Genomic DNA, 20875 nt, shown 5'->3' on the forward strand with positions numbered 1-20875 from the left:
GGCTTTTCACTGCGCTCCAGCAAGGTTTACAATCCCTGCCAACGCTCACAAACTTACCGCATTCAGCCTCGAAGTTTCCCACTGCTTTCAGCAGCAAGATTCCCACACTGCAGAATACCCAATTATATTGATAATTTGGCGCATTTCAATAAAATATCCCCTCAAATTCGCAGTGGAAGTTTGTTTCACATGTGAAATTCTTCATTACTTTCTTACTGCAGTTCTTCAAGAGATGATACATTCTTAATGGCGTGTCTTAGGCCCACAGCGGGAGAATATGATTGCTACTTAATGCAAGTTGTTTACCTAGATCCACTCTTTACATTAGTTTTGGAGAGTTCGGGACAAAGACTCCTTGGCAAAAGTCAGCGTAGCTCTTTTTATGACTCAGCAGGAGACGCAGGTTGGGTTTAAACATAAATTTCTCTCCTTGTAGACATTAAACTGTTGGGGAGTGCAGTTGTTTTTTTTTCAGGGAATTAAATGGCCTCTCGACCATCAGTCTGAAACTACAGCTCCTCCATATTTTACCTCATCTCCATCACACAGCACCTCTAGCTGTGGGCCTCAGAGCCCGCATGCATAGGAGCTCTTCCAGGCTGTGGAGGAGATGTGACATCAGGTACCCCTATCAGTGCAATCTTGGAGCAACTCAAGTTACAGCTTTGTGTTGTGCTTCACTTGGCTTTTGCTGAGGAGCTGTTTGAGGCCCGGCAGGTGGGACACTTGCAATGCTTCTCATTGAAATTCTGCTCATTTTAATTCTCCTGTTAATAAACTGGTTTGTACATAAGTTCTAAGAGAACAAAAGGAGGTTGACTCCAAACCTTTAGGAATAATAACAACTGCTTGCAGCCATACAGAAGCCTCGAAAGGCTGCAGAAAACGTTGCTGAAATGTCACCTGTCAACTTGCAGACCCTTTATCTGAACCTTGTCGTAGCAAAGGCTCAGCCACCCGAAGGAGCAACAGTGGCGGCAGGACAGGGGACACAGGGGGAGCGGCAGCGTCTCCGCAAAGGGACCGGGAATGTGGCGAGCAGGGAGGATGAGGAGGGGACCCATGTTCCGCATCAGCAGCTCAGTCTTCACAGTGGCAATGGATTTTTACACCGATTGAAGCAGCACAGATTCAGACTGCAAGAAAGTGAAAGCTAATCCCCTGCAAAAGTCTGCGTGGAAAGGGACCTTGCCGTCAGTGTAGCATATTAGGACCAGTGGCTTCGTTTATGGGTGTACAGCTGGGCATTGGGACAGGCAGGTACGAAGGACTCCCCGTGCAAACACCAGTTTATCAGAGGTTACTCAGTGCACACACGTTGCACGATCAAACATTCGTCTTTAGTTTGCTGGACACCTTGAAAATTGGAGAGTGGCAAGTAAGCTGAGTTTATGTAAATATGACTTTACTGTGAGCCTCCCTGTTAAGTCAAAGTTAATTCTTTCTGATTTTAACCACTTGATACAATGTTTAAATCTTAAATGACCACTAACCTTTAAAATCTAATTGGGATTTTAACACTGAATGCTTTTAATGGCTGCTTAAGGGAAATTAATCTGACAACAATCACTGACAGTCAGCCGTCTCCATCAGGTAACTTTGCAGTAAAGGAAATAAATTCCAGCTGGTGGGGGAAGGGAGAGAGTGTCCTGAGAAACTCACTCCTGTGCTCCCATTGATCATCACCTGCGCTGGACTTCATACAGCAGTTTAATCCTATTCTCTCCCTCAAAGATTTCAAGCCTCTGCAAGATCCTGACTGCTAGGGAACAAAGACTGGTATGTGGTTCCCTCAGAGGTCAGTCATTAACCTGCCCCAACAACAGTTTTAGGAAGATCAAGGCAATGAAGAAAAACTAAGAAAAAGCACTTTCACTTTGGAATGAATTGTTCAAAATGCCCTTATGCATTCGGTTTTATTCCCTTTCAAAACCACAGTTTTTAGTTCCTGCACGTATTTATTTCTCATCAGGAACAATGGCAAGATTTGCTCTCCCAGAGATTTGACCTTAAGTTTATTTTAGCCACAACACTATAGATCATTCCATCAATTATGAATGTATTTATGTGTACAGAGGAACTGGTAAGCCAGCTCAGTAATGCTACCTTGTTCTGAAGACTTACCCTTATAAATAAATTAGGGACATACCTTTATGAAATACCAGAAAGAAATAGAAGATAAGAAGAAAAAAAAAAAGGAAAAGGAAAAGGAAAAGGAAAAGGAAAAGGAAAAGAAAAGAAAAGAAAAGAAAAGAAAAGAAAAGAAAAGAAAAGAAAAGAAAAGAAAAGAAAAGAAAAGAAAAGAAAAGAAAAGAAAAGAAAAGAAAAGAAAAGAAAAGAAAAGAAAAGAAAAGAAAAGAGAGATGGAAACAAAACAAAATCTAAAAGGCCACATTTTTCTAAAGATAGAAGGACATAAGCTAATATTAAAATTGGTTTCTCTGTGATTTGTATTTTCTGTGCCTGCATGTCTCAATATGAGACAATATACTGGACTTGCAGTAGCCAGACTCTCAGTAAGACATTTATTTCCATAAGTTATTGATGATCCTTTACCTCACAAGTGACAGGCCAAAGTAGAACCACGAGCAACTTCTGAGAGGTCATCAATAACAACTGAAAATAAATGTTTTATCCAGTCCCAGCCCATTGTGTGTCCTCTTTATGCAATGCCAGTTAAGTTTCATCTGGTGTAGTTTTTTGTGGGCTGTAACTACCTCAGCTCCTGTCTGAAGCAATGGAGGAAGGAGGGACACACACACACACACACACACACACACACACACACACACATCTCCATTTGGTTGCTCACACACTTGGTGGAGACCTTTTATGAGATACAGAAGTAAAAGCAATCTCTCAATGCATGAGGATGAAACAGTACCCTAAAGAGTGAAAGGAGAGACTGCCACCTTACTAAAACATTAAACACTATAGAGAATCCTGATGCTGAAAGTGTAAGACAGTTCAGGAGAAAGAAGATATGGAGGGAACAAAAAAAAGAAGCTGAGATGCAAGGTTGTAAATAAATCATACCTCATGCTAATATTACAAATACAGAATATTCTATTAATGTACGTCTAATAATAATTCATACGATGCTGCTAGAAAGACTGATGTATTGTCTGTGTGTTAAGAAGTTTCTGGGGAGCAAAAGAAAGCTCTTTTTGTCTGTAGAGTGTCTTACTTCCAGTGGAAAAAGACAGCAATGGACACGGGGTACAATGCCGTAGGGACATAAAATTTAATTTGAATAATCATTACCACTAACCACAATGTTTTTTAATTAAACATTTGTGCTTAAATTTTCCATTTTTCTTACTCTTTTGCATATGCATTTTCACATTTTACAAAATATTATTCTGAGAGCCAGTTCTCAGGCACTCAGTGTTCAGCAACTATTTCAAGAGGCTAGTCTGAAGTAAGCTAATGACTTTGCATCCAGTTTTGAAACTTCTGCTCACTTGAGCAGTCCCTATATCCATATCCTTACTCAGGCAAATAAGCTCATTAACTTCAAGAAAAACTTTCTATATAAGCAAGGATTTGTGCTGCTTTTCAAGTCAATTTCTCCATTGAGGTAAATTAAGAGATTTGCTTGAATAAAATTTTATCAGTTCTTAAAAGTGTTGAAAGAGCATGTTTGTGGAGCAAAAATTACCAAAATAAATGTCATTAACACTTCAAGATAAATATGTAGAAACACACTGGTATCGAGGACAACTTGAAATAGTTACTTAGCATAAGCTGTGTGATTACCCAAAATATTCTTATATATGCATATCATTTAGCTTAAAGAAAACAAAGTGAAACTATAAGAAATCTGCATGTTGAAGCATTTTGAACAGCAATTTTGAATATGTCTTTAAGATAATTTTGCTTAGTTTGTCCCCTGTACAAGAAGCAAAACCATGAAGAATTACTGTACAATTACTCCTAAATGGAAAATAGCATTCATTCCCATTTCTTCTAAGGGAAAATTAGTAAGTCATAGAATATATTTAACTGTGAAGAATTGCACTTCATGGATCACTGTCCAATATTCTCCCTACATCCATCTTTCTTTTTTCTGCATCTCCAGTCATTTGCAGTCTGCATGTATATCTTGATTTAAATTCACAGTGCTACACAGTGGTTTTCCTTAGACAATCCCATTGCCCTAATAAATACATAAGGTCACTTTAGCATATACTATTGATGAAATTAAACTCGCAATGTGACCCTGTCTGCCTCTAAAGGGGACATTTACCTGTCAATGGTTTTCTCATGCTCTCTAAACATGAAATCCTGCAAGAGCAGTTTCTGTCAACAAAAGCTGAGGTCTCCTGTTTTCTTAAGTGATGACTTTCTCAGAAGCCACGCAAGCTATAAAGAATGATCACAGGAAGCAATCTGGTACAAATTAATACAAAACTCACCTTTTTAGTAGGCTGCTTTTTTCAAACACACACAAGTACATAAGAAAATTAAACGGGTGCTATAATCCTATAGGTAATTTCCTGTTATTCTAATATTTCTTCTGCAAGATGGAATGAAAGAATGAGGAAGAGCCTTTAGCTTCTGTTACTAAGGCCTTGGTAGATCCTTACGTGTTATGGCAACAGGGACGCTTTAGTGGGTAAATAAATAGATAATAAGATTACAAAGATTTCAGCAGGTATGGGAAGTACATGGTGTGGCTCATAAATAGCTGCAGTCAGGGGATTTGAAGATGCATTGAAAAGCATTCCCTCCACAAACACAACCACCAGACTTGAATTTCTAGCCCTTTCTAACTTCTGTTCCCAGTAGTGGCACCAATTTGACTTGAACCAAATCCAGCAAACACCATTTTCTATAGTGCATACATATTTGTCAGGCTGTCACAAACATGAAACAAAATGCAGAACTGCAATGAGTATCTGGCAAGTATGTTACGTCTGAAGGTGGCACTGGCCCGTAAAAGTACTTTGAGAACCAACTGACTACAGTCACAGAACACATCAATGCATTCACAACAACACAGAGAAAGCAAAGGTCTTTCCATCTACCTTGGATGTCCTTGCACTCTGGGAAACGTTGTCTTCATGGTTAAGGAAAAAGAGGTAATTTCTTCTTTTAGTTTAAAACATTTATTTTAAAGATTAAAAAAAATAAACTCTGGGGATTTTAAAGAATTCCTTAAAACACTCCCCAAGAACAAATAATGAACATATTAGTATTAGCTTTCAAAATGTAAAATGTTGTATTAGTGCAAAATTTTGTTATTGAGGTTTTTTTGTGGCATGAACTTAGACTGCTTTTGCTGATGAAGCTCTTCAGGTCCCCTGAAAATAAATACCAGTATCATTGGTGTAATGATAAAATATGCAGATGAGCATGTACACATCTAGATACTTATTTGATTTAGGTCAATTTGTCCATTGTCCCTGTAGGCTGCGTTATTTGTGTGATTATAGACCTCTTAGTGTAAACTCATAACAAACACAACAATAGTATGAGGTGGTATCATACCATCAGTTTTCGGGCAGATTTGCTGAGGATTTCTGTCCACAAATAAAAGCTATGACATTGCACATAAATCTGATCTAAATCTACACAAAATAAAATTAAAGTCAAGACTCTAAATTTAATCTGTTACTATGTAACTCAGTTTAATGGAGTGTTCCTCAGGAAGCTGCTCCAAATACTCCTGTATTATTTTCCCCTTCTCCAGAATAAGTATCACGATTGCTTATATTTGGACCACACTGCAAAAGGTTGTCAACATGAGTTATCTTTCTTGCCGCAAGCTTGCTTTAGTCAACGCAGAAATCTGACATTACCCGACAAACCCAGTGTTTCTGGTCACCTGAACAAAGCAACCCTCTTAAATGACATTAGCCTTCAGCTGACATACAACCACCAGCAAATGCCAGGGCGCCTGTCAGTGACATACCAATGTTTTCTGCTGCTGCAGACTCTCAAAGGGACGAGGTGGGTTTGAACAAATTCCCACAACACAGCCATGCTGGAGACAGCACAGCAAGAAACTCTTGTAGACATGAAGCTCATCAAAGTATTTTTTTGGTTCTCTCCACTAACTGAGGTAAAATATTTCCTTATGCATTTATTTCCACATTTGTGTAAAAAACAAAGTACTTGACCATCAAGCCATGGAGAAGGGCTTCTTAAATTCTGTTCCTCATCTCTCCATAATGTCTGTTGTTATGTGACTTACAGCATACAGACCAGAAGGGAAGAATAAAGTAGTGGGCAGGAGTATGCTCCAGTCATAAGAAGGGTGCTCTAATCTGGAAAACTACATAGACATGCAAGAAAAAGAAACCCATGCTCTTTTGTCCGTGAATAGCTGTTGTGAGCAACCAACAACCATTTTTCTTTTTATTTTATATTATACTTCATGCAAGGGGGCACTGAAAAATTGAAGGTATTGAGAATCTTCTGGGTTTTCTTATTGAGAAGAAATTTCTGTAATGGACACAGCCAGAAAATGAGAAAAAAATTGTAAAGTGTATGAGTTGTATTTAGATCCTAAGTTCGAGGAATATAAGGACAACTGAAGATGGCTGGTGTTATCTGGGGAAAAGGCTGTGTTAAATGAAGTTCCGGAGATCAAGAGCTTTGGTGATGAATTATCCCTGGTTCAGAGTGGTACCATAAAATGGATGTATTTAAGTCCATTGGTGCACACTACAGAGTGAGGTGACTTCTCTGTACTCCCTGAATGACCAATGGATCTTCCCTGACCCATTTGGAGGATCCATGGGGTGTCACTGCAAAGGAGCCTGCAGTCTCACCTCCAATCTGTTGTCCAAAGTGACACACAGGCATGTAGGAATAATAATCCAGTAAAGGATTTACACAGTCTTTCCTCCATCTCACTCCGCTGCACCATTTTTCATTTCATATCACTATCCCCTGTTGCCAAGAGGAGTTTATCTATGGTGTTGGATAAGGGAGCACTAAACACATTATATTGCTATTTTAAATGACATCACAACTAACTAGATATTTTAATTGAAGGTAAATAACCAACATTATTGCCTTTTGAATGATAGCAATAGTGGAGAGTAATGGCACCACTGAGGAATCAATTGCTATTTCCCTCATAAACCATAAACCATTCAGAGATTTATAATGTTTTTTTAATGATCAGCCCTTCTAGGTGTTGAGAAGCTCCTCCAAGATCCTGAGTTTCTGGCTGCTTGTTGAAGTCAACAGGAATGGGGAGCAGGGGGGTCTCAGTATCATGTATCTTTATGCCCACCAGGATGAAACTTGTCATACCACTTATCAGCCTCCAGCAAAGGAAAGCTTGGGATTTTACTGCACTGCTCTGACACAGTGTGCCCCAAGCTTAAAAACGAGGACACTTGACTGAACCACTGTTTCATAACCTGTTTAAGAATAAAAATGCATTCAGCATTTGTGTGCATTTCATGCCCTCTTAAGGTAGGTATAGCAAGTAACCTTGTGTAAGTAACCAAATTGATTGCTTGCTTCCCTCTGCATACCTTAATGTGTTCCCTTCAAATTTTATCTGTCCAGAGACTGTTTTAACTGATGTATTGGCTCAATGGCATCATATCATGCACAAACATCTGTGGATCGAGAGTGCTGTCAGAGGAAATGTCACACTTTCTGTGCTTGGATGGACTGTCCCCCTTCCCTGGTGCCATGACTCAAGAAACAGCATCAACCTCTCAGGTTTATTTTTTCACCTGAAGTCAATGGCATGTTCATATACTCAGACCTGTGCTGACAAATCCAGAATACATTATTAATTCTTTTTAAATTCAATGGGATTATCGTCATGACACAAGGGCATACAAGGCCAGTCATTACATTTTCATTTTCAACTTGTTTTACTTTAGGTTTGACTCAAAAGTGACCTTTCCAATCTTCAGAGAACACCTATGATGTGGTCTGAACTCATTGATTCTCTTTTAATAGACCAAACTAGTCCACTCAAACATTATCAAGAATCTTGGGGTAATATTGCAAGAGTTTCTCACAATGGAAATGAATCTTGACTCTGGATGTGGGAATAGAGCACAGAAAAACCCAGCCAAGACAGATAAACTCCTTCAGTCAGCCAGACAGGGACCAGATGTTTAAAGATGCAGAGAATTTATTTAAAAATCCAGACTTGGTCTGGTGAAAAACAGAAGTGCTTATCCCCATATACTCATGTCATTAAAAATATTGCTATTAATAGGACAAAAGCATGAACAATAGCCACTGTTCCTCTTTCTTGTGTACAAGCCTCTTTAGGGATGAAGAGTTTTACTATGCCCACCTAGATGGGTAACATTCTGGGTTTTCCAACCAGTTTCTACTGCAATTTACTCAGCATATCCACCCTAAATTTTGACAAAAGCAGCCAACCTAACCTGGTCCCACTTAAGTCAATGACAAAACCACCATTGACTTTAAGGAGAGCAAAAACCTGTTGTTGACAGGGAATTGGTGCGTATTGTTCAGCAGAGAGTGTTGGACTAGCATGTATCAGCTTCATGAGTATCAAAGGGGTTTACTAGAGGAAAACCCTGAATATTTATATGGTAGTTGAAGGGGAGGGCTGTTTTTCCCTCTCCCACAAATCTCCACTGTGATACGTTAGCTACAGGAACGCACGCAATCCTTTCTCAACTTCAGCACTTGCAGACCCTCGGATTTTCCTTTGTACCCTCTGTGGTGGAAGTAGCCTGATGGAAAAAGAAGTGTGGAGCATTTCATAGTTCCTCATGAGTTTACAGAAATACTGAGTCATCTTCAAGGGCCAGTGTGGTCTCAGTGGATTTGCTGCTCCAGGGTGTGTGTATCTGTGTGTTTGTGTGCATTTGTGTGCGTGTACAGAAATAATTTGTCCAAATTAGCTTGGGAGGACTCGAGGGGAACCAGTTACATACTGGGGTTTCCCAGAGATTTCCAGTGAGATCAGAGAAGCTCCCAGAGGGGATTCAGTACTAACAGAACAGTCCAATTTTACAGGGTATCTAGTTTCATGCAGATTTTAATTAAATGGCACCAGCAAGATTTGAGCCTGCATTTTCACCATAATTTACTTTTTTTTTTTTCTAGACAGCGCATCAAATCTGTCCATATTGCCAGGACTCCAGAAAACAGACAAAGTAACCATAATACACACTTTAAGGCCCGTGCCTGCAAGAAAACTGCAAGGAGTTTCACTGAATAAAACCAATGGCTACAACAGAATTGGGATCATCCAGCCCATAGCTAATGGAAAGACACTTTCCCATCACATCCTCATGATGTAGCATACAAATCTAGACCTCAGTCGAGACTGACATCTCAAAGATTTACGCCACGCATGTGGATTTTGAGCTGAAAGGAGCCTAACTGCCATGGATGGCAATGTGGGACAAAATAAGGAAAACAAGAGTGTGGGTATTTCTGAGCAGAGCCTCCAAACACCTGTCTTTAAGAGGTGAGAGAGAATGCAAGTGTGCTTCATTATACGCTTCAGATGATCCAGCCTCACCCCTCATTCAAGTTCTGGGTTTGACAGCTTCCCACTGTATCCTTTATATATCACCCATTGTGACTAAGCTTGGAGGGGACATGTAATCATTAATCACCATTATGGATTTCTTCCCTTCTGTTGAAGTTAGACTTAGAAGCTTAGGGGAAGATCCTGCAGCCTTTACTCCTTCCTTCAGCCCTTTGCCCGAGCAATCAGCCCTGCTTCACTCACGGACAGCTTGCAGTGCTGCAGCATGTGTACGATCGGGCACCAAGTTTTTTACACCGGCGTCCCATTCAAATATGCAGCGGCTCTTAATCCTTAGCAGGAATTAACAGGAAGTTTCAACACTGCATTATTAAATTAAAAGGTTACAATATGCCACAAGATGACTTAAGCAGGACTCAGGAGTATAGGTCTGTTAATTTTAATGCTCTGTCTCAAAGTACAGAACTCTGGACATTTCCAGCATCATATTTAAAACATGGTACATCTACTAATACGTGATCTGGTGCATTAATGGACCAAATTAAGTTACAGGTATGAATTTTACATAAAACGGATTAATATTATATGTCATGGAGGAATTTTAAATACTCCATCTCCATGCATTTTTAATAGTTATGTGTTCTAATTTAATGTTCCCTAGCTTTGCTTTGCTTGAAGTCCCTAAACCCTCCTCCTTCCTTCTCCCCCACACTCCTCAAGTTTTGCTTGGGATTTTCCCTGCCTGTAAACCAGCGTCCCCAAATCCCTCAAAAAATGTGTAAAACTGGAATAAGTCTCCTACACCGAGAGGATAAAAATGCCATTCAGCACCCGAGGAGATGCCAACCCTCCCGGGAAAGGGAATGTGGGGGGTGGTAGGGCGGGCGCAGCCGCCTTGGTCCAGGTCGGGCGGCGGGGAGCGGAGCCGGTCTCGCGGAGCTGCGCTCCGGAGCGCGGGGACGGCGCCGGGAGCCGCTGGGCGGCGGGTCCCGCCCGCATTCCCGCAGTCCTTCCTCCCCGGGACCGCCTCCACCGCCTCCGCCGCCTCCTCCTCCTCCTCCCGGGGGGGTCCTCGCGAGCCGCCGCCCGCCCGGCCGCGCCGCCATTGGCCGCCGCCGCGCTCCGGGGGGGGCCGGCGCGCCCCGATTGGCTGCGGCGCGGCCCCGCGGCCCCCCCCGCTCCCGCGCCGCGCTCGCCTGGCCCCGCCGCGGCGGCGCCCCCGCCTCCCCCCGGCGCCGCCCGCCCCGCCCGCGCCCCGCGCTATATAGGGGGCGGCGCGGCCAGCGGCGGCAGCAGAGGTGGTTGTGTTCGCGGCTGATCGCCTGCGGAGCACGAGCCCTTCGTTTTAAGAGAAAATTATTTTCTCCGGAACGCGGGGGTTTGCCGTGCCGCGGTCGCCGCGCGGCTCTGCGAGCGCCTCTGGGTACATTCCCGGGGCGGCCGCTGTTAACGCTATCGAGGCGCTGCGGCCGCGCTCCGCTCCCGTTGCGGGCGGTGCGTGCGCGGCTTCCCGAGGTCGCAGCGGCAGCACCAGGCGGCGGCGGTGGTGGAGAGGGAGGTTTCCCTCCCTCCTTGCGGCACCATGAAAGCCGTGAGCCCTGTCCGGCACCCCAGTCGCAAGGCGCAGCCCGGCGTGGCGGGCGGCGGCGGGGGGCACCTGGCTCTGCGGTGCCTGGCCGAGCACAGCGGCTGCAAGGGGGGCCCGCCGTCGGGCGAGGAGCCGGCGGCGCTGTGCCTGCAGTGCGATATGAATGACTGTTACAGCCGGCTGAGGAAGCTGGTGCCCACCATCCCGCCCAACAAGAGGGTCAGCAAAGTGGAGATCCTACAGCACGTCATCGACTATATCCTCGACCTGCAGCTGGCTCTGGAGACGCACCCAGCGCTGCTCCGGCAGCAGCCGCCGCCGCCCGCTCTGCACCCAGGCAGCTGTCCCGCGGGCACCCCGAGGACCCCGCTGACTGCCCTTAACACTGACCCGGTAAGAGGTGCGTGATACACGAGCGCGGAGAGCGGGGTGCGGAGCGGCGTGGCGCGGTGGTCAGCGCCGGCCGCCGTGGGAGCGCCCCGGGGGAGGTGTCGCCACCCTCGTACCCGTGGCTCTGCCGAAAAGCTGTAGCTCCCGAAGGGGACGGGGCGGACGGGCGCAGGAACGCCCCGGCGGTGCGCGATGGGTGCCCGCATCCCCTCGGTGCGGACAGGCAGCCGTACGGTGTGTACCGTGGAATTATGGCCTCTCGAGGGAGTACCTGTGGCCGGCGTGTTTGCACACACGGGAGCAGGCGCGCTGTTCCTGCGCTTCCCAGCTTTCGTGCCGTGTAGCGAGTGTGAGGGGCTGTGGGGGCTGCACACATGGAACACAGCGTGCTGTGGAGGGGCGGGAATGGGGGAGCGACTCCCTTTACGGGACCCACGGTGGCAGCCCGGCGGCACGGGAAGCGGCGTGCCCCGGTACCCCGCGCTCCCGGGCTTGCCGCAGCGCTGCGGTGACCCCCTTGGCTCAGGGCTTCCCTGAGCGCTCCCGACGGTGCTATGGTAGTGCCTTGGGTGCTGGAAGAGGAGGGGGTCTGAGCAGTGGAGGGGGGGTCTTCGTGTCGTTTCTCCCCAGTTGTTAATTTGCCGTGTCTGGTTGCTGCGCAGGCAGGCTCTGTTAACAAGCCGGGGGACAGCATCCTCTGCCGCTGACCGCCGCTCCCCAGGTGAGTGCCGGGCGGGCGCGGGGCCGCGGGCGGGGGGAGCGCCGCCCTCCGCGGCGCAGCGCCCGGGCTCGGTGGGGCCGCACCGCATCCTACGGGAAGCCTGCCGAAGGGGGACCAGAGCCCGGCGAGAAATACTTGCAGGCGGCTTTGGGGTTTCATTTTTAATTACGGGGTGGTTATTTTATTTTCCCTAACTACCGGGTGGTTGGGGTTTCCCCCCTCCCCCCCCACCGGAGCGCCTCTGGCTGCGGCGTGCAGCTGCGCATCCCTCCCTCCGCCTGGCCCAGCCTGGGAGCTGCGGTTGTTGTTTGACCTGGTTTGTTTTGGGTTGTTGATCAAGCATGTCTTGTGTTTTGTTGGTGGCGCCAGTCGGTCTGGAGCGGAGCGGTTCACACACCCCCTCTATTCATTCCTCTCCCACAGGTGTGCGGCGGCGCCGCGCCGCGCAGAGGCAACGCGGGGGGCGGGCGGCGGCGGGGGGGCCCGCAGCACCGGAGGAAGGAGCCATCCAACCCCCCGAGCAGTTCCCATGCTTCACCCCGGCAGAGCCAACCTTTTCACCATTTTGCACGTCCGTAGCGGTCCCCCCCTCCTCGTGTCCTTTCCCCCCCTTCCCCCCTGGGTCCGTCTCTTCTCGTCGTTTACGGCCAGCTGTGAGCGGCGGCGTGTCCCGCGGTGGCAGCGGGAAAAGTTGCGACTCTGCCCCCGGGATAGAGGACCGAGCCTAAACCAGTCTTTAGAAACCTTGTAACTCTTAAGGGACCGAGCAGCCGAATCTTGAAGCTTTACTAATCTACCAGAGCATTTGTAGATATATTTGACATCTATTGTTTAAAATAGATGGATTTTATTGGGGTCCAGGGAACTTTCTTCTCCCTGCAGGAATGTTACATATTGTATAGACAAATGAGTGACATTTCATACTGTGTATATATAGAGATGTTCTATAAGTGTGAGAAAAGTATATGCTTTAATAGACTACTGTAATTATAAAATATTTTTAATTAAATATTTTTTGTAAATATTATAAAGGTGTGTATGTTTTTTTTAATCTGTGGGAATATCTCTTTAGGAAACCACAGCTCAAGTACGGAGCTGCTAATATGGAAATACCTTAAATGTTTAGGACTTTTTTTGTCCCCAAATGTCCTTTAGACTCAAGAGTTGCAGCTTTAGCTAGTAGTCCTGCATGATTGCATGAGGTGTCTAATTGCAAATAAACTTGTTTGGAGTCCATACAATGTGTTTTCCTCAATCTAGACTAAAAATGTTTGTAAGTGTATGATACATTTTGAAACTACACTTTTGTCATTTAGGCACAGGGGTTTTTAGTGCATTCTATAAAAGTAGCAGTAAGATGTGTTTTTTACTGAGACAAGAAAAATTCTATCTAGTTTTTTTGCATTACGGGGGCAATGCTTTAGATCTCTTATCAGTTTTTTTTTTAATCAGCTTTTGAATTAGATCAAGGAATTTGTTCAGAAACTTCATTTACCACCAAAAGGTTTTATTGCAAATTTGTGTTACTACAGTTTATTAATTGCTTAAAAACTGAAAACTGTTCTCTGCTTGCAGCCAAAGGGCAAACCATTAACAAAACCAGTTGCTGTTTCCTTCGTCCAAAGAGTATTAATAGTGAACTGCAGAAGGGCACATGGGCAAAGTCATTATGATCAGTGATGTAAATTCATCTTGAAATGAACTTAAGTAGACCAAAAATTGGATAACTGCGTCGAGATTATTTTTCTAGTACAAAATACTTACATTTCACTGCAGCTATGTTACAGTTAAAATCCTGTTTAATCTCTGTGATGTGTAACTACTACATGTGAACATTAAACTAGATTTACCTGTCTTTAACTGTGATTTCTTCAGCTTATTTCTTCAATCCTCTCAATTTGCACATTCTCTTCACTATTTGTACATAGCATTTGATGGGTGAATTATTTTCACGGCAAGCTCTTGTACAATCAAGTCCTGCTGGTTGTACACTTGTGTCTAGGCTCAGTGAAAGATCCTCATCCTGTGTGATCAGTAGCCTGCACACTAGTGAAATGGGATAGTCAGAGTGGGAGAATTAAGTAGGATTTAATTGGGTGCTTTGTAAATAGCTAGCCAACTGTGTGTGTAACATGGTCTGTTTGACTAAAAAAGAGGATTTGTTTCAGATTATATAAGTGTCAAAAGTACTATAACCCAAGGGAGGACTTTTAAGTTAAATATTTATAAGGAAATTAACTATTGGGGGGGCATTAGGTATTGACTACAGTGATAGTGTCAACAAGATGAACACTTTCTTTATCAAAATAATTGCGTAAAGATCAAATCAAAAAGTGGCTAACACATCTGCAAACACAAGGCCTTCTGGCACTGCAAATGCTTTAAAGGCACAGGCATTTTACAGCCTGAGCTGGGACTTCAGGGATGGGGAGCAGGTTCCTGCATTGTATTTCCTCAGCTCTGCCGTTGCAATTTTAGTCAATTTAATGAACCAAATACATGTTCTTGTAAAATTTAGTCACAAACCTCTTATCCTGGATTCTCCCAGCTACTTGCATGGCAGTAGCAATGTTATCAATAGAATTTTTGCTGCACGTTGGAAATTTTTCTGTTGTGTTAATAAAGAGAGAAGCGATGGTCTTTTTCCAAAGGATTGGTTTAAATTTACATTTATTTCCTTTGTTTATCCTATTAATAGTTGTAGTTTTCTGCTTACTTCAACTTGTAAAGCTCAGGTTATTTTGTATACAATTTTCCAGTAACATTGATTCTCAGTACACTCATTTGTTTCTATCCACTGTTGCCAAATTATAGTATTCCATTACATAGGAGAGGAAGAAAGCAAAAGGTGCTGTCCTGTAAATATAAAACTATCTTGTAGAGTTTCTAAATATCAAAGCTGACATATCCTGGGAGAGATGGTAAACTACTGAGCTGCTGTTCAAGGAGGAACGTACCAAATCCTGGATTGTTTCAGGTCAGGGCAATCTCCCGTTGAGTTTAGCAGCTTAAGGGTTTGGGTTTGCTTTTTGAAAGACTTGCGGCGCAACAAGTTAGGACCTTTAGAAAATGAAGTCTTATTAAAGAGCTGTGAACATTTTTCCTGTTGTATGTAGTATTCTTCAGAATGTGAAAGGCTGCATATAGGACCCAGACTAGATTACAATAGATGGTAGTCTTATTCCTTATGTTATGTATAAAACTCTAAAGGAATATCTAATTGCTTTCTTCCTGATGCCTGGGATCAGTAGAGTCCTAAATGCAGCCATAATTATTTTCTGTTTTTCAAAGATTTTAGAGTCTTTCATCATGCTGTAATCCCATATCTTGTTTTAAATCATGTTTTCTATATAGCAAAAGGCATAAATGTTTGAACAAAGGCAAATTAAAAGGACTCTTTCTTCTAATGCCTTGAATTTTCTCTTAGTCACAAAAGCATTCCTTAAAAGGAGCTTTTTGATTGCGTGATGAGAGTTGTGGTGAGGCTGCCAGATTAGGAATTAGGATACCAAATTCTGTTCCCAGCTCTGCTACTGAGGCTCTTTTGTGACCTTGAGCAAGTCACCGGCTGTCAAACTTCCAGTTTTCCACTTGTACTGGTGGCAACATGCACTCATCTTTATAGAAGCAAAATGCATTCCTGTTTTAACACCTTTCTTATGCAGAGCAAGTTTTGGGTAAGAAATGAAACATGGGGAAAGCCGGGGTGATTACCAGGAGCTTTCCTAAGGAGGTGCTGGTTGGGAATTGCATTGCAAGTAGAGGTTGCAAGAACCTCTTTTCATAGGACACTGAAATTGTCAAGGACTAGATAACAGTCCCTAGGAGGAATAGATGAGGGAGCCAGGTATTTTCTGTCCCTAACTCGAATGCTGTCTGCAGAGCACAGCAACAGACGCTGCTTACGCTGCGTGTCCATTTCGGTGAGCAGCAGGGTGGAGGTCCCAATCCTTGCAGGTGCTGAGGCTCCCCTCTAAAATTTCCAAGTGACAGGAAAGGTTCATTCCACATAAAAGCCAAATGCCAGCTCCTGTGGCATTTTTCCTGCTGTTTCACACGGGAATGGTATTTATTTTCGCCTTCTGTAGTGCTTCTTTTAAATAGTTGCATTTTCAGCCACAAGCGAAGTGGTCATAAGGAATGCCATAGCTGTCCTGCTGGTTGTTCCGAGAGTTAATGAATAAACCATGTATAGGATAAACAGGTTTATGCAAATGCAAAGCAGCACTTTACTATTATTTGTATTTTCAAGGCTTTGTAGCCGTAGAACTCACATTTCTGTAAAACCTTTACAGCTGGAAAGAAGAAACCATGGTACAAGTAATTCAAGTAATTGTTTTAGATGCAACACAATTTACTGGTTTCTCCAATAGTAAGGTTTGCAATACTGAATAGCATGGCTCCAAAACAGTACTGAAAACGTTCTGCTCTCCAGTCACAGAACATGTGATCTGAAAACACTGGCTAAATATATTCCCCCATACAACTGCTTGCTTTTTTGCATTAGAAAATCCACCCTTTACTCTCATTCCCGGGTAAGAGAAAACTTGCGCGCTCTGCCTACCAGGAGAGCCTGCTTTGCTAAATGTCCAAAGGAGGCATGCACGCACCAGCCCTTGGAGCACATCAGAGCTGATCTAGGGACTGGGCACCCTGGGGCTGTACAGCACTTGGGAGCTTGGTTGCAGGCAGATGCCAGCCATATGCCAGCATCCCACGGATCAGAGGCAGTCTCTGAGCCACCACGTCCTGGTCATACCTTCTTGACAAAAACCTTTTTCCTCTTCAGAGCCTGAAAAAACAAAATAATTCTCAAGCACCAGGGTATGGCATAAACTGCAGTGTGATCACAGCAACATGGACATGTGGAGGAATTTTCTAAGTTGGCATCCCTCCTCCTTAGCAAAACATCTGCCAGACAGGAGCCATGCGAAGTGCAGGGGAAGGACAGTGCAAACCCTCCCGAGTGCTGCGCCCAGGCACAAGCCCGTCAGCCAGATGCTGGTGAGCAATGGACCTGGCTGCTGTGCACACTAAGTACTCCCAGGCAGTGTTTCCCCCTGTTTTGTTCCTCTTGAAGGTATAAAGGGGCACCCAAGACTGTTTTTAGTCAGTGCTTGACGGTGCTGAGGCAGTTGAGGGCCTGTAGGCATAGCCCCAAGAAGCGCATCTCCACACACAGAGGTGCAAATGATGCCAGTGGGTTGTGGTTCCCCGCTTGTCCCCCATGTCACTCAGAGGGGCACGGGCTGGGAAAGCAGAGCACTCTTCTGGCAGCTTAATTCAACAGAGAGGATGCAGCAGTGGCTGGAATGAATTAGTCCCCATTTGTAATTTCTTGGCCTGTAGGGAGAAGAGCTGGCACCCTGGACTTTGGCACATAGAGACAGGAGTATTCCCTCCCCACATGAAGTGTGACAGCAACACTGCACGGGATGTGGAGCAGGGCAGTGCAGGCTTTTCTTCCTTTGATGGGCATGAAACACACTTTGACACGGGACAAGGGTTGGTTTCTATTTTCTTCTCTTTTTTTTCCCCTTTTCTCTTATAACCTTCTTTTAGCCTCAGGTTTACTTCTTTTCGGGGTTTTTTTTCCCCCAAAGATGATGTGTTTGTCAACTGATAGGATGCACTTGCTTCTGGTAAAAGAAGCACTTTGACAATTTTCACAACACGTATAATTTGCTTAAGGACGATAATGGCTTCTTCTGAGCCATGTGTCATGTAAATAAATATTCCAATAATTTTTAACATGAATATTATGTACTCCATAGATCAGTGACTCCTTTGAAGCTCTTACAATTTATCCTGTAAGTTCCTATTCAGACATTTTTAAATATGTGTTATTTAGTCAACAGGCCATCTTTTCATTCGGAGATGCTGGTATCTATGTGGCAGTCTAGCATCTATATGTTGTTTAGAATATTTAAAAATCAATATTTTTCAGTCTTTGCAGCAGGTTGAAAATATTCCCATAAAAATGTGGTAACAGGAAAGAATACTTCAAATTATTAAGACTGAAACATACATCAATTTAGGATTATTTTTTAAAGATTTTTTTTCTTCTGTTCCCTTTTACCTTCTCCAGCAGCCCTGAAAACATGCAGGGCCAGAAGCAGATGACGTGTGGGCTGCAGTGCAGGTGTTGAATCCCTGGGAGGGTTTGGGAGGGCAGCAGTGCCTGGACTCAGAGGGGCAGCTGGACACAGTGCTACAAGCCAACATTTCCCCTTGACTTCAGATGTCAGGGTCTGGGGTTCAGAGACTGGAGGGGTCCTTCCCAGCAGGAGCATCACAGCACTGGGGCAGCAATTGTGCAAAAGGCATGATTCTCCAGCTTTAACAAGGAAGCAGTTTCTTGGTTCATGTGCAAGACAGGCTCACCAAGTAAGTAGGAGTCAATATTACCAGCACTATCTTGTGAGCTGCTCCATGGCTTCCAGCGTCACCATGGTTTTTTGGGGGGTTGCGGTGTTTTTGAGGTGCATAGAGGCTCTATGCCAGGCAGCTGCTAAAACCAGGGGCAGATATGAAGGTGCAGTGCCCATGGAAGTTTAAGCATGAAATAGTCCTCACGCAGATGACTTCATGCCTTTGCAGCTAGTAGCCAGGGCAAATCCTTTCCTGTTCTCAGAGTGTGGAGGAGCACACAGAAGTTCTATCCCCACCTCAGTAGAAAGCTGCAAGGGGAACCCAGTGAGCTCCTGGGTCCTTGCAGGAGTAGCCCATGAGATAAGAGGGTCTCTGACCTCCATGTAGGCTAATGAAGGAGGAAAACCTTCAGATAAAGATAAAGTTCATATTTAAATGCAGACATGTGCAACAATAGAGGTGGAAACATAAAAAATTGCTATCAAATTAATTTGCTTGTAGTATGAAGGCTTTTGTCTCACCTTGTTTAAACAGTCCCACTCCTGTGTTTAGTTTACTTGTGTTAATATCCCCCAGAGGCTTCATCATTTGCTATTGATGAGCATACACACACACAAAAAAAAAGGTGGTGCTGTCCAAGCAATTAATTCTCTTTCCAAGTGCTTAAAATTCAGCATGTCCCTTCAGTTCCAAAGGTGCTAGATCTTCAAAACCAGCAAGCTGCTCACAGTCAGCTGGGAAACCCCAAGTTATTTTGGAGCACATAAAAACATTCAGTGCTGATAAATACTCACGCTGTGTTTTGCATCTTCATAATTTGGGATTCCTTTTACTTGACATAGGCAATAAATAAAGCAATAAATAAAATATTCTCTCTGCTTTCTCTGTGTAGCAGCCCAGTATACAATCTCCTTCCAAACCAGCTGGTGCTACACATCTACCACGCTTCCTTATTCTAATTCAGGGACACCTTCATAAGAAGGTGACTTTGAACAATGCTCTTTAAAACCATGATGGGAGCAGATGTGGATAAGGATTCTATTAAGAATATAAAGCAGTAAAAATAGAGCACCGATTTAGCTGGAAAATGGTAAAAAATATTTCATTAGCCCTTTTTGCTGAAAAATGATTTACCTAAAGCATTGGAAACTCCAGTGATTCAGCTCTTGGATCAAATGCCCACCAAAGTCTTTCCATCACCTTCAGCAGATGTCAAATGGCAAATTCACATGAATGAATGGGTACATTTAGGTCTCTGTAGTGCACTGCTTTTCATGGACCAAATCCTATTATGCTTCCTCCAGGCCTCAGCTGGGAGGCAGGTTTTGCCATTTTTTGCCAGTTTACCCTAGACCTATACTGTTGTCACTGTATAAGAAGTTAGGGGTAGGCTTCAACCGAGCAGAGCAGCACCAGCACCCACAGCTTTTAACTTCTCCCGCTTCTAAAACCATGACAGCTCTCTGTGCAAAGACTTACAAGTGACCCATTAGCAGCAGCAGCTCCATCAGGGCACAACGGTGAAGGAAATTAATTGTGAGGCTCAGCCTGTCCCTGGCTTGGCCTTGGACTCAGTCTCATGTTAATCACAAAATTATAGAAGGGGCCTTAAAGATCATATAGTTCCAACCTCTCTGCCACAGGCAGGGACATTAAACCAGGTTGCACAATGCTCCATCTGACCTGGCTTTGAAATACCTTGAAAGTTTTAAAATTTTCTTTTCCATTGTCAGATGGGTTTTGAGATGAGTTTTGCCATGAGTTTGCCCATGAGTTGATTTAGTGGGCAGGGTCAGATGCTCACTGCCATCAGTTGCTGGGGAAGCTTGCTTCGTATTTAGCTTTTATGCTGAATATAAACAAAGCTATCCATCAGTATTTATTTGGATTCATTGAAATACTAAAAGAAATGCTTATGTGTTGCAGGGCAAGGTCTTCTTTATTTTGCTGGGGCAGTAGCCATATTGAAACAAATTGTATTTTGTTTTCTTTCAGACAGGTGTGATGGCACACCTGCGGAGCTTAGGCTTGAATAGCAACTCGTAACCTTTTGTGGGTAAGGTGGGGGGCAAATCCTGCTTAACAAGGATGTCAAACTGATCTTTGTTCCCTTCTCCCAACCAAGTATCTGTGGTAACAAACTGGAGACAGGTAAACAATCGGCTTCTGCTACCGCAAGCTTTCCATTTACAGTTCACCAGGAGCTCTTATTATATGAAAGGAAAGGGTGGATGTGGTGTCAACACAAGGTAATAGTAATATTATTTGAACAGGTGTGTGGGGTGTTGCTAAAGTGAGAGAACAGACAAGCTGTAGGGAGCAGTTAGTACAGGGCTGTGCATGTAAT

General features: G+C 44.0%; 1 protein-coding gene across 2 annotated transcripts; it reads left to right on the forward strand.

Annotated features, from left to right (window-relative positions):
• Nucleotides 1–10720: 10720 nt before the first annotated feature.
• ID4 (inhibitor of DNA binding 4) lies at nucleotides 10721–14016 on the forward strand. Of its 2 annotated transcripts, none has more exons than XM_030265562.4 (3): nucleotides 10721–11445; nucleotides 12098–12156; nucleotides 12580–14016. In XM_030265562.4, the coding sequence occupies exons 1-2, from the start codon at nucleotides 11040–11042 to the stop codon at nucleotides 12109–12111; spliced, it is 420 nt and encodes a 139-aa protein (XP_030121422.1). In that variant the 5' UTR covers nucleotides 10721–11039; the 3' UTR covers nucleotides 12112–12156; nucleotides 12580–14016. The 2 variants fall into 2 exon arrangements, with proteins under 2 accessions (XP_030121422.1, XP_030121420.1); XM_030265560.4 differs by having other exon boundaries at nucleotides 10721–11438.
• Nucleotides 14017–20875: the final 6859 nt, after the last annotated feature.

This window comes from Taeniopygia guttata, chromosome 2 (genome assembly GCF_048771995.1).
Source record: "Taeniopygia guttata chromosome 2, bTaeGut7.mat, whole genome shotgun sequence".
Lineage (NCBI taxonomy): Eukaryota > Metazoa > Chordata > Aves > Passeriformes > Estrildidae > Taeniopygia > Taeniopygia guttata.